Here is a 14157-nt window from a genome sequence, read left to right as displayed (position 1 = left end):
AGATTATAGAAATGTCAGCAGGATTTGCATTACCTAATGGAAGACTGCAAATTTCCTTGCGCATAACAAAGACTCGATTTGAAGAATGTAAATAAGCTAGTTAGTTAATGCTAGGGAATGTTGTTTGATACTACATGTAATTAATAATCTTTGTGATAGGGCCCATACAGGACAAAAATAATTTTCATTAATTTAAAATCAAAGTTCACACTGCTTTACAGTAGAGGGACAAGCAACCAATTCATTTTTCTTATGTAATGGTCTTTCTACAGAAACTGTCATTAAGAAAAAATCTAAGTCATTATTGATCTCCAGGTGTTTACTTTATGTTCCAACATAGCTTAGTTATTGCCAAGTAAGTTTCATTTACCTATTCAGTCTTACAAACTTCCAGTGACATTTCAGCTATAAGTTGCGGGGGTGTCTGAACTCAAGACAGGGAGAGAAAAATATCTTGGTGCATAATTTCACTCACAGGGAAGAGCATAATACATTGAGTTTCATACTACATATTAACTTGTCAGATATTCATGGGGCTGTGAGATGGTAAAACCTGAACTCCTTACTCAGGAAAAACCTTTAAAAAAAAGATTACCCACTTACTTCATAAATGAAAGTTCTCTACAGGAAAATTATGGAATAGTGAGTATACATAGCACACTGCTTGATGGCATACTGATCTTTTAAAACAAAGAGAAAAATTGCAAATTAAGTTGTATAATTAACAGTCTATTTGGCAACAGCATAGTCTTTAAAAGACTACGAACCAGAAGCACTTAACCAAAGGCACGGATGCACACAAAGTAAAAACAAAAACAAGAGAAAAGAAATAATTTCACCAGATTTCATACAGTCCTATTCAGTAGTAGCTTAATAAAAATAAAATAAAATAAAATAAAATAAAATAAAATAAAATAAAATAAAATAAAATAAAATAAAATAAAATAAAATAAAATAAAAAGTGATGTGCCAAATGAATGCTTGCTGTTGAATATATAATGAAAACGGGTTAATCAAATCCCAATTCCAATTTTGCCTGAGTAAGGAGAGCAGGCTTGGGTCCATACTCCCTTGATGAAAGTCCTATAAAAATAAACAATATCCATTACAGCTACTGCTGAAAACTGCAGGAAATATATTCAGAACGTCTTAAAACATAGAAGAATAGAGAATTCATTATCAACAGCAGAAAGAGACAATGACTAAAAATTAATTATTCTGGATACACAGAACTTTGAAACTTAGAGAGAAAACAGCAACCAGCCTAATACTTTCTCTCCCATAGAATATACATTTTTGCTTATTTGTTCATCTATTAACACACACTGCACATTTTGCACTCATTTTAACAGGAAAGGAAATGTTTTCAAAAGGATTAAAAGATTTTTCTATGAAAAGTTCAATTATATTCAAGTGGCTATCTTTTATTTGTTGTGAAGAAGGAAAACTAGCGCATCATTTGTCAAGTGCCACCCTTTTAGGTCTGATCGCGGTGTAGGCTGGACATTCATAAATATGCCAACAGCTGATCATGACTGCAGAATAATTATGCATCTTTTGTCAAAATGTTACAGAAATATTTTCAGAAACAAGATCTGCAGCTTGGGGCTTAATCTTTCAAATGGTACTGGTGTCATGAAAAGATAAAACACTTCACATTTGGGATACTAGAAATATCGTCACTGCACATTTCAGTAACTCTTATTTGGTCACTTGTTACCACTGATTCTCTGTCACTGAAACTCTTCACTCACCCAAAGAACAGACTATTTATCTACATAACTGCATGCCTGCTAAGACCAGATCAGCACTTTTTGCTTTTCAAGGAGAGTTGCACATTCCAGTGAAAAGTGTGGATGAGGAGCATTTGCCTTATTTCTACCTGTGGCAGCAGCACAAGATGCCTGGGATATCACAGTAGATGATCACAAACCTTGCAAAATTCAGATTCAAAACCATAACAAACAGGAATACAACAGGTTGTGCGCAATTGCAGAGGCCAAATGAATCCATGGCTATAGAGTAGGCTGAGGAGAAAGAAGAGAGACTGACTGCCAGCTGGGATGTCTTGTGACAAAACTATGAGCCGTGAAGAAGTTAGTTGGGAGACTGTAGTACAGAAGGGCTGTGAAACTGTTTTTTGACTCCTAAGCAATTAGTATGGCATCCTGACCTACAGTTATTAAAGAGGTTCACTGTGCAGAACAATGTAGTTTGAGTTATATAATTAATACTATTAGCTTTAAATTAAAGGAGATTTTAAAAATTAATGAAAGACTATTATGGGATTGCTATTCTGTTACCATTTTTATTTACTAAGGATAGCTGCATTGGCCAATGTTACATCTACTTTCTGTTTGTTTTCATGTCCCCAGGTAAAACAAGTAAATATGTAAATAAATATCTTGCTTGAATAAACTGCAGAACAATTCAGTGTGGATGGCATATAGCAACTGCAGGCTTAAAATTCACAATGTTGTACTGTAAAGTCTTGCAGCTTCTCGAAGTACGTTAACAAAACTAAGTGCAACTGCTTGATTTCTAGGTGTGAATGTTTCACCGGAGGAAAAATCTGTCAGATAAAGATCCTCACCATCATCTGAACACTCGAACTGGACTTCCTTTTCTGAATTGACCAGTCAGAGAGAAAGGAAAAGAAGAAAATGTGACTGGTTGGATTTAAAGTATCAATGCACGGCGTACAGTATATTTCTTTTTTTCTTTTTCTTTTATTTTTTTAAATAGGAAAAGACAGCTTAAGCTGCAGGAAGGAGTAGAAAAATGCTATGGAGAATATAGTACCTCAGAAAAATAAATGACAAAAATAAGACTTCCCCAGATGTAACTTTACTCCCTTTGCTCCACATGACCATGCAGGCAAACAGTAGGTACAAATTGTGCTGAAAACCAAAGTATCAAGTGTAATTTAGGCAAAATTTTGGCAACAATTGTTTGTAGTATTATAATTAAAAAATGAGATAGAATAATACCATTATAGACCTGTAGGAGGAATGATATTTAAAAAAGAAAAGCTGTTCAGCTGAAGTACATAAAATTTATATATTCCACAGTGATACATATTAAGGATTTTCCACAGAAATGACAGAATAGTACTAAACGTGTGCTTCTCCAGATAAGTAAGATATCTACTTGTCAGCGAGAAGCACTGAAATCATAGTGTACTCACTTCATTTTAAGTCAGTCAGGCTTATTTGATAGGAAAAGTGTAAGTATTTGGGAGAAAAGGATCAAATTTACTGTGAATCCATTATTTAAGTATACAGCGCTTTGTTCAGGGAAAAAGTTAATACTGAATAATACATTAAAATTCAGGTCAAAGACACACTCCTGAGAAAATACATTGAGAAGGGAATAATTTCTTTTGCATCATATTGAAAGCCTGAGGCACTTATTTTAGTCTTCAGGAGCTCTCCAAGAAAAGAAATAAAATAGATTTCATTGCTGAGTGTTTTGTTGTTTTTTTTTTTCCTGTCAGTTTTTCAAAGTATTTTTCCAGCATTTGTGGAGCATCTCTCCTCCTGCAGGATCTGGTGACATGAGAAAGGAGCTCTAAATCGTGTATGAAAGCTGCCAAAATGTTCCCTTCTTAGCAAGATCTGTTCATCAAGATGAGCTGATCTGTTGAGACAGTAAACCCCTCCAGTTCTGCCAAATATAGCAAGTACATCTGGCAGAAAACACCTCATATGGAGCCAAGAAAACCAGTAAACCTTTGGTCTTCCAAGGAATCTAATGAAAAGTCAAGGGGAAACATGGAGACGACAGAGCTATCGGTAAGCACTTATACCTTGGAAACTAACATACCCACCACCAAACCATCAATTAAATTTGCAAGCTAGTTATTAGCAATGAGTCACACAATCATCCTTCCCTGAAATATCAATAAAAGTATTTTCTCCAGCAGCTTTCTGTTTCCCACATATTATAATTTTTGTTTTTCAAATATTTTTTTATTTTGTTTCTTAATTTTAATCTACTAACTTAAATAATGTCAACATCAAATAGTGAAAATAAATAACAACATTTGATTCCAAGAACCAGCAGAAATTACAGATAGGCGATGATTAAGAATACATATTTTACAGCATGCATTTAACCTACCTTAACTCCATCTGGCTTTTTCAGTAAACTCTTGGCTGCTGTAAAACGAGACAAGTAATTTCAGTGTCAGATGGTTACTATGGAGGTCAATCAGCTGTTGTAGCAAATCCCCATTTGCCTCCCAGCTGCAGATACATTTGCAGTTTTTATTTCCTCCTTTTGTTGTTCTGAGTATAGGAAATAAATGCTGAAAATAATTAAACTACAAAAAATTCAGATTATAATACATTTCTTCTTCCACTGATTATAGCTGCTGGTTAACTGCATTTAAACCCAGTTGTTAGGTACTTTTCTGGGTGGCAAACAGGGAAAACAGTTGCATCTGGTATTAATTTGAGAGTGCCACAAAAGTACCCTATATCACATCAACAGAATAATTTAAGAGCATAGAGAGGGACATTACTGTCTATTTTATTTAATGAAAAGAGAACTTCTCATTAAATTTGGCTTTGGTTCACTGGGATTTTTCCACCATAAAGCATCAGTTCCTCATGTGTCTGAGAAGTCACGCATACGAAAGAACAACCTGCTAGTGGCATGGACTGATGACAAAACATGACTTTATTCAAAGGTTTGTCAATATTTAAGTTCTATCACTTCAAGTGGCAGCAAGAGTCTGGCCAAATTATTCCAATTTACTAAACTGGGAGGGCTAACATGCAAGAAATGAAACCACAGTCCAGAACCTGAAAGCATTTGCAGCAGAAAAGCATGATTAAAGATCTACCAAATTCAAGTATTATAACAATATTACTATTGTTTATGACCCAATTTTCCTATCAGAAGGTACATCAAAGCTTATGTTGAAACTGCTACTGAAACTTCTACATACACAGTTTCACTAAGGAGTCATTTTGGAAAATCTCCCATTAGCAATCCAGCATGTCTAAAAGGAGGCAGAGCTGGCATGAGCTCCCATCATTATAGGTATCTCTTAAAAACAAAACAAAATAAAACAAGAACTGAACAAACAGAAAGAAATGATTGGATCTTGCTAGACTGAGGCTGTTCAAATGAGTTGAGGATTTTGAAGTTAATGAGTTATCCGGCTTAAAGCTGAAGTTAATTTGTGTACTTGTGGCTTGTACACTGGTTATATATCTGCATCAAGCGCACATTTAGCTCTGTGCAGAGAACAGAAAATGAAAAATCACCTAAAAATGTAAAGAAATAACCAATGTCTATTACTCTGTTATTTATTTAAATAAATAAAGCCTGGAAAATTACATCAGGCAAATGCATTGTGTTAGCTATGGACATCAGCTATTACATGGATGTAACAACTCTCATAAGGCCCATGATTTCCAACTAAAATTAACAAATATTAAGTTTTCCAGCATTATGCAACAGGGACAATTCATAGTTTTATTTACAGAAACACGTGGTTTGATATTCTTAAACAAGAATCTTAAATGATTTGAAGGGGACATTGTGCTTGCTTCTGTAATGTGTGATTATAGGACCTGATGCAACAAGGCCTTGCATTTTATACCACAGCAAACATTCCAGGCACTCCAGAAATTCATTTAAGAAAAGCAGAAGGAAGGGCTATTTCTTGAACCATAGGTTAAAAAACCCGGAAGTTCTTTGCTTTCAAAGCCTGTTTTCTACTATTAGAGCTTATAAAAATGTGAGAAAACATACAGTAACTATTACAGGCTGCTGCTCATAACAAACCCAATATTACAGATAATATATTAAAAAATAAAATAATAATAATTTTTTTTAAAAAGCCAGTAAAATGTAGGCACTAACAGCAGTAACTGCAAGTACTGTGTTTATGAGATGGCCAGCTCATTCTTTGAAATGTGCCAGTAAGCAGTATGGATTATTATGCAGTATTTTACATTAAAGCACATTTCATACTCAACTTCCCTTGCAATTGTTTTTGTCTTGGAACGTGTATATAGGAATATATAAATATTTTGATGCATTTTTCTCTAAGCACAGATACTGCATACAAATCAAGTATGTAAAGAATTTGCAGTAGCGAAGCAATTAGCGTGTTCTAAATTAAGCTTATAATGAAAGATTTCTTGCAGCTACAAGAATTAGCTACAAATAAAACCTACAGCAGTGCTAATAAGTCAGAAAGCAGACTAAAGAGAAATGGCACTGTGACAACATGAAGAAATTAAAGTGATTTACAGCAAACAGCAATTTTGAAGAGAAAAAAGATGTTCCTTTCACGTGCTGAGGGTCTTACCTCACAAGGAATATACATTCCACATAAAAGGAAGAAAGAAAAAGGAAAATAAAACACTTTTATAACCACACTTTTATGGACAAATGACCTTCAAAAGCATGCTTTGTGATGAATTACAATGAATAAACAACTTGTAAAATAAAAATTCATCAAGGGATACTATGGATCATTACAATGGTATATGGGTGGAAAAAAAAAAAAATCAAGAAAAAAAGTCAAAAACCTGTTTGCTTTTCATACTAAAATCATATTTTAAAATGACTCCAGCTTTTTTTCCTTTATGAAAGTTGAAATTGACCCTTACATAAACAAACAAATTTATGAAAAGTGATGAGGAATGATGATTTATTTGGCATTTAAGAATAACTAATTTCTATAAAATATGCGGCCTACAGCATTAACTTGAGAATAAAATGATACTGGCAATTCATTAAGCCATAACCCTATAAAACTTACATAAATGTAATCTTCTGTGTTACATGTGTATATTAAATATCGCAAACTAAGAAGGAGAATTTGTATTTCATTTGCCATGCAAAACTGAACAAAATACTTCTGTGTTCATCATTAGTTAATTCATTGTGAATGATTCTGTGCTTATTATTATTCAAAATATGCCCAAAGCGCTATTATGTTTTTGTCTATAAATCAAGTTCTGTCCCACAGTTGCATTACAGAGTAGGAAGATTGCAATATTGCGATATTACCGACTTACAGATTTGGCATTTTTTTAAAAAAAAAACAAACAAAACTATATACTTGAGATCTCCATTGGTAAATGAAAACTTGAGCAGAGTATCGTAGTGCCAGCCACAGTGCGGTTGAGGACAATTCTAACTCTATTAACAGCAAATGTATATTTTACTTTGGCTATTCAAATTTATTTTATGTAAGGATCTAAATCTTCAGGTACCCTCAACTAAGGAATTATTTCATATACAGGAAATAATTCTTGTTCTATTAATCTAGGCAATGGAAAAGAGGGAAAAGAAGGACCGACTTTAATCCATTTCTTACTTCTTAGAAAAGCAATAAAGGAACGTGTGTGTTTTTCTGCTTTTGCTTTATAACAGGATGCAATAAAATCTCTGAATGAGATTTGAGATACAGAAAAATAAATGACTATTTTAACTGTTGTTTGACCATACTTACTCATACGGAATTACACACATTACACCAAAATAAAACGGGAAAATTCAGTCTGCCTTTCAAAAGATGACATTAAATATACCAAGAGACACATTCTAATTAAAAATTACACCAACAATGCATGCTGAAATTGATTCTATTTAGTTCATATAGCTTAAATTCTCTCCTTTGTTTCTGCAAAGGAAAAACACTTAGGACATATCATGTTTATGTTCTTGAAATCTTTACATGACAATAATGGATCTTTACATGCTAATAAATCCTAATTATACTGTAGTCATCATGACAGACATCAAAACAGAAAGACCATATGAACCTGGAGCTCAGTTAACATACCTGAGAAATTTCTGGTAGCCAGCATAGTTGTCAAAATGGCCCCCTGTACAGACACACACATTTTCATATTAGTAACATACTTCTTTGAAGTACTGAATGAGAACACGACAGGAAAAAAGTACACCAGCGGTAAATCACACAAACAGCTTAATGACATAAACTGTTTAACTCTGAAAGAATGGATTGGATATGCATTACCAGTCACAAACTGTAATTCAATCTTAATTACACGTCTACTAGAAATCCTGGAAATCTGTTATTAACTAGAAGTTTGTAACACACAGGCAGCAAGTACTCACAGGCACAGTAACCAGAAGCATAATATATAGTTGAATATGAAATAGAATTCACTCGTTTGGTTGGATTATTCTTTTCATAGGTAGAGAAGTTGATTTTGTAATGTACTAATAAGAAAATTTCACATTTGCAAAATTACCCTGTCTACGCAGGAGAAAAATGATAACCTAGAAGGTCATAACTTAGGGATTTTCCCTTCACAAATAGTTTTTAATGTGCAGAAGTGAACTGTTGTTATTTTGAACCCAACAAAATAATGCATTTTTTAAAATTCCTTTGCTAAAACACTCTTATATAATAGGTTAGAAATGTGATCAGATTTGGAAAGATCTACCAATTCCAGCATTACACAGTTTCTAATATTCAGTATCACAGCTCACATGATTTTATTCTCCTCTGATAAAAATCAAGATCCCCATGCTCAACAGCTGCTCATCCAGCCAACATTTCTTATTATAATAACATTTAAGAAAAATTCCTTTGGAGACAATTTATTTCATAGACGGACTACCCACAAAATTATATTTTTATCTTTCCAAATCTATCTACTCGTCCTTGCAGCTGTTTTCACACTTACCTTTAGTTTTCTTCTTGCATTGAATTTCTTCAAGCAATCTACAGTCTCCTGTCTGTGCATCATAGAGGCAACAGTGGAACGTTGCTAAAGAAATTAAAGAAATTAAGAAAAGAATTACTTTAAATGCACCCAAACAGACATACAGCTTATCATTTATTCTTCTACACATTGAGGATATTTCCAAACAAACAAAACACAAGGTCTCTTTACGTAACATTTACCAGGTGTAAAGTCTTCCTGAAATAAGTTATTTTTTCACAAATTCCTTTAGTAAGGACTAAGAAAAACACAGAATCTTGAAAGTTATATAAAATAATATACTAAATGTGAAAACTTCTGAAAATATGTTTTGGAACAAGGGGTAGATTTTCCTTAGCACTAGTGATACTAGGTGAGGCACACAAGCAGGAAATATTTCTGAGAAAGTTCAGCAGCACCTACATTTTCCATGTAACCCAACTTACTTTGCACCATATAAAGGCCAAAAAATGCAGCCTACTAAAATGAATGGCGCTGAGAAACAGCTCTATACATCTCACTGTCACTTTCAAAGCATCAGACCAGATAATCTGTAAAGTCAAAACCCAGACTACACTGAGAACTGGAAAGTGATGCTGAATCCAGCAACACAAAGGCAGCTTCCGCTAACAGTAATCTAACTCAACAAGTCCATTAATTTCCTGCTTTTCAATTTCACCATCATAGTTATAAGAAAAAAGCTGTAAAACATTATGTAACTGAAAATCATTTTCTTGTACATCTTTTCCTTGAGAACTTAAAATCATGCTCTAATTACAGCAGTGAAATTCTGCATCATGAATCCAAGGCAAAGAAGTTTGCATCTGCAAAATTTCTTGTCAGAGGCCGACATACCCGTATAATTACAATTTTACACTGTACTACTTTAATAACTGCAACAGAATACCAGAAGTAAGGACAAAAATTGCCCTCTGAACACCTTCAGGAGATGCTAAAGTATACCATAAAGTGATTTGTCTTTCAAATTACTTTGTTAAATATGTGGAAGTTACTTACACAGATCCATGGATGCTTTAGTGCTTCTGAAGCTGTGATACGTTTTGCAGGATTGATTGTAAGCATTTTATTGATAAGGTCTTTTGCTTCAGGAGTCACCGTATCCCATTCTGGCGAGGGAAACTTAAGAAAAATATGAATGTGTATATTATCTTGCATGATCCCTATACAGTTTTACAAGACATTAACTAATAAAGGGTCTGTGACATTAACAACTAGTTTTAAGTTAAAAAACACTTTTCCACAATCGGAAAAGACCGAATTAGCCAGATTTATACACAGTGTATTTATCCTTCACTGTTCTGGGTTTTTTAATTTGGTTCAGACGCAGAACATTTATGGATTTACAATATTATGGTAACAATTGATTTTCATAGGATAAAATATCATTAGCAGACATAAAGGAGATTCCAGTCAGCTGAGAGGAATATGATCATAAAGCATCTCAAACAGTCCTAATCTCACTTTGAATTAAGACAAAAATATTAATCACTATTATTTAAACTCTTTATTTGCTTTCTTTCAGTGTTAATATTAGTGCCAATTTTATAGTTGGGATATAGGAATGAAATTAGCGTTAAGAATTAAACAACTCCTTCCTCAGCAAAATATTTTCACATGCACTCACAGTATTCGCTCAAATGCAAGTGAAATGAAAAAATGGGTACATCTTAAACTGTTATTCTTAGATTATAAGGATTTGATATGATCTAGATGCAGTACATCACATTATGTACTAAGTATGTGCAATACCTGCACAGTTTAGTCTCTGTACTTACTCATTTCTTACCCTCAGCTGAAACTGTTAACTCTCACTGTTACTTTATTTATTACTGTGTAGTGGCTTGTTCAATTGGAAGATGACAAGATAGACCACAGCATAACACAGACGGCCATACCACAGCAATCACCTTTCAGTCATTAACCTCCAGAATTGAATGCAAATAAGAACTTCAAAATTAGAAGGTACAGTATCTTCATCATTCACAAATGACTTAAATACGTGAATCAATGGTCCTCTGTTTCTCTATCTGCTTTATTTAATATAATTGAATGGATGATGTTGCAAAATTCATAATGCCACAAACCATCGGGTGCTACTTATCAACAGTCATAACGCTTACTTTCAAATACACATTCAGCTAATGAAACTATTCTTTTTGAGAAACTCTGTAGGTAATTGTGTTTACAAAAGTAGCACATACATCATAAGCACCAGCCTTTATCTGCTGGTAAAGTCTGTGCTGGTCTTCATCCCAGAAAGGAGGATAACCCACCAGGAGGATATACAGAATGACACCTGCAGAAATCATAGTAATAATTAGGCAACAGCAAGGGAAAAAAACAAAAAACAAAGAAATTTATTTTGTACCTGATAATCATGCAAAACTAATGACTCAAAAGAAGGATCCCAACTACTGAAAACCACTAACCACTTCCCATTCATACTGGGGAATAGAGTAAACATAGGGTTCATGGGACAACCTCCTACAGAGTGTGAGTAAGAATGCATATCTTACACACAATCAGATTTGTTAAGCTGGATAAATAGATTTGTACTTTTTAAAGATCATGAAAGTTCTATGAAAATAACACTTCTGGTGTTATCACATTATCTGTACTGCTGTCTATAACACTACTACTGATGTCAGACAAAGAAAACTTGGGCAACTCATTTTACCTCTATAAATATATGAAGGAAATAAAGAAGTTCGCCTGCTAGCTTTACAGGGATGATTCATTATGACTAAAGAAAACTGCTTTCATAAATACAACCAAATAAGTGTGGGCAGAAGTACAAGAAAGAAACTCATCATTTCTTCTCACATAGGTAACAATCCCTTTGCTGGTACCATAAATTACACTGTTTGAAGAACTGGGTGATAAAGTAATTGCTCTCTACTCCACTTAAAAAAGAAAAAAATCCTTAAGTCTCAGACTTCGAAACAGCAGTTCCAACATCTCGATTTCTTCTAAAAATTAAAATTAAATTTTAACTAGTCCCTATTTTCTGATGTGGTATTCCACATCAGGCATTCTGGATGTCATCCTTCCCTTAACGTACTTTACAGTTGACTGACCACTGTCTTTCAGAATAAGTCCTTACCACATGCCCACATATCCACAGGTTTTCCATATGGATCTTTCCGTAAGACTTCTGGAGAAAGGTATCCTGGAGTGCCAGCAAAACCTGTCACAAGGCAAGGAAAAAACTCTCAAAAACTGTATGTACTCATCAAAAAGCAAAGTCATTTTCATGTTATTTGAGAACACACAGGATCTTTCCAGCAATAACCACTTAATCTTCAACATTCCATTCTATTGCAAATGCCTAAATGTAGCAATAACAGAAATACCTATGCAGACTTGGCCCATGACCTTTTTGCCACCATCTCTATGTGTCAACAGTCAAGAGGACAGTGAAAAGGCAGCCGGTTACTCATCTGCCCTAACACTGCAGATTCAACAGTTGCGTCAAGGGTCTGGTGAAAATGCAACAGTGGAAGATTTCCAGAAAGATTTCCAGACAGCTGAAAAAATGTCACTCATGACTTGTCCATTACTGTATGCTGTAGAAAGACAGTCAGTAGTAAGGTGCAAATACATCTGCTCAGGTTTAAAGCAAAAAACCAGTTTGTGGAGCAGGGAGAACATGGGATACACAGAGTGATCCCCTTGGAGATATCAACTGATAGACAGCAAATGCATTCTACGCTTGCCCAAAACTGTGAACACTGTTTCCGAGGTTTGTTTTTGTTTGTTTGTTGTTTTCAATCCCTACCCTAATCTAGTCTATTTTAAACTAGTGCCAAATTATACCAATTATTTTTGTAAACATGACTCACTCGGGACTTCTGAGTCCATCTTCTGTCAGCTGCGAAGACTATTTTCACACATAAAGTACTACTTCCAGTGACATTTATGGGGAACTGATTAACAAAATAGAGCAGCACTTGAGCTACACTACTGCAGCTATAAGGAACATTTTAAAAGCCCTATTCAAACCTACACAAGGGTTGATTTCGGAGAAAACAACATATAATGCTAAATTTAGAAAAGCTCACATATGGAGCAATTTCTCATTTACAGAAAAAGAGAGAGTAGAAATACTGTTCTAATTTCCTTTTATAGAAGCAGAAACTCAAATCAGCCAGGGCCAGACAGTGGCAAAGTAAATGCTCAGAAATGCTCATGATTAGATTTCTTGGGAGTACAACTGGCTATTGCTTTGTATGAAGACAGACAACTTAGGCTTCAGTCTTCTTACAGCCTTTGCTGTTCATATTCCACACAACTACTTCTAAGACTATTTTACTGAAACACTCACTTCCTAGAAGTGATGCAGCCTGTGGAACCTCCTAACAAAAGTTCACAAAAAGCATCTCCAAAGTCATTCACCCTTTACAGTTTGGATGTTCTTCATTTTTCAGCAGCTGTGCAGTCTTCAATTAGGAGAAATAAAAAATGAAGGTTTAAATTGTAGTCATTACTCAGGATACGGTAATTGGTAAAAGCTTTACAATACATAACGCTCTATACTGTTTGTTAGTATATTTGCTCTTGTATTTTTGTCTAAAATATATGCTTGGAAATACTTGGAAGATGAGAATTTGAAAAAAAAAACCTGTTATTTCTCAAAGACCAGAATGTATTCCACAAGACTTGTGCTGAACAGAGGACAAGCAAGCAATGAAACTTATGAAAGATGGCGATAAGGGGTGAAGTAGACAGCTACAGAAAAAGGAAGCCTCTGCTGTGCAGCTGGCAATCAGTTCAGGGTGGAAAGAGGAAATGAACAAACACACTGTGTGTACTCCTACTCAGAATGTGTCTAAATACTTTAATGCAAAATTGGCTTGCATTTTTCAGTATCCTGATATTTGAACCATGAATTCCAAAGTCCTATCATACAGGAAACACAATTTAAGCTCCTTTGAGAAGCTAATAAATTCATGTTCTGATTAGCTTTAAATAGAGTGGTTTCATAACTTTTCCTGGAAGTTGGGCTCTACATTAATATTTTGTTTCATTTTAAATGCAAAGTTGTACTTATATTCAACCTTACTGTAGCTCCACAAACATTACCAAACATCACTTGGAAATAATCATTATAGTAAAAATATAGTAACTAGCTAACTTTGTCTCTTGATGAGGTTACAGAATGAGTCTACACAAATCAGAAATAACAAGTCAAAAATAAACTGTAATAAATACGAGTGCATTTTTCTTTAAACTATTACTAACAGCAGCAATTAACTTAGCTTAAAAAAAAAAATAATGGAACTTGCAGACCTGGTAATTGTGACTGTATATTATCTATTAAAAGCTATGTCACTGTATACTATTATTCTCATCTGATATTAAACACGTATTCAGAGGCCTGAGACAAATGCTGTGCTGTGTCTTGTTCAGTGGTGCATACATACATGAGACG

The 14157-nt window shown here is 34.2% G+C and overlaps 1 protein-coding gene across 10 annotated transcripts in view; it reads right to left on the bottom strand.

Moving 5' to 3' along the window:
- Window positions 1-14157, bottom strand: part of CAMK2D (calcium/calmodulin dependent protein kinase II delta) — a 145834-nt gene that overhangs the window by 29600 nt on the left and 102077 nt on the right. For 4 of the 10 annotated variants that reach the window (XM_032444318.1, XM_015861976.2, XM_015861971.2 and 1 more), the window contains exons 8-13: window positions 11830-11913; window positions 10928-11022; window positions 9723-9845; window positions 8688-8771; window positions 7814-7856; window positions 4123-4160 (exon numbers count right to left, since the gene is read on the bottom strand). In XM_032444318.1, coding sequence (XP_032300209.1) covers window positions 4123-4160; window positions 7814-7856; window positions 8688-8771; window positions 9723-9845; window positions 10928-11022; window positions 11830-11913 — 467 coding nt within the window. Of the gene's footprint in view, window positions 1-2593; window positions 2627-4122; window positions 4161-7813; window positions 7857-8687; window positions 8772-9722; window positions 9846-10927; window positions 11023-11829; window positions 11914-14157 lie in introns of all 10 variants that reach the window. The other 6 variants (XM_015861974.2, XM_015861973.2, XM_032444317.1 and 3 more) reach the window with 3 other exon arrangements.

This window comes from Coturnix japonica, chromosome 4 (genome assembly GCF_001577835.2).
Source record: "Coturnix japonica isolate 7356 chromosome 4, Coturnix japonica 2.1, whole genome shotgun sequence".
Classification (NCBI taxonomy): domain Eukaryota; kingdom Metazoa; phylum Chordata; class Aves; order Galliformes; family Phasianidae; genus Coturnix; species Coturnix japonica.
The sequence above is the reverse complement of the archived record's forward strand: the minus strand, read 5'-3'. Positions and strand labels throughout refer to the sequence as shown.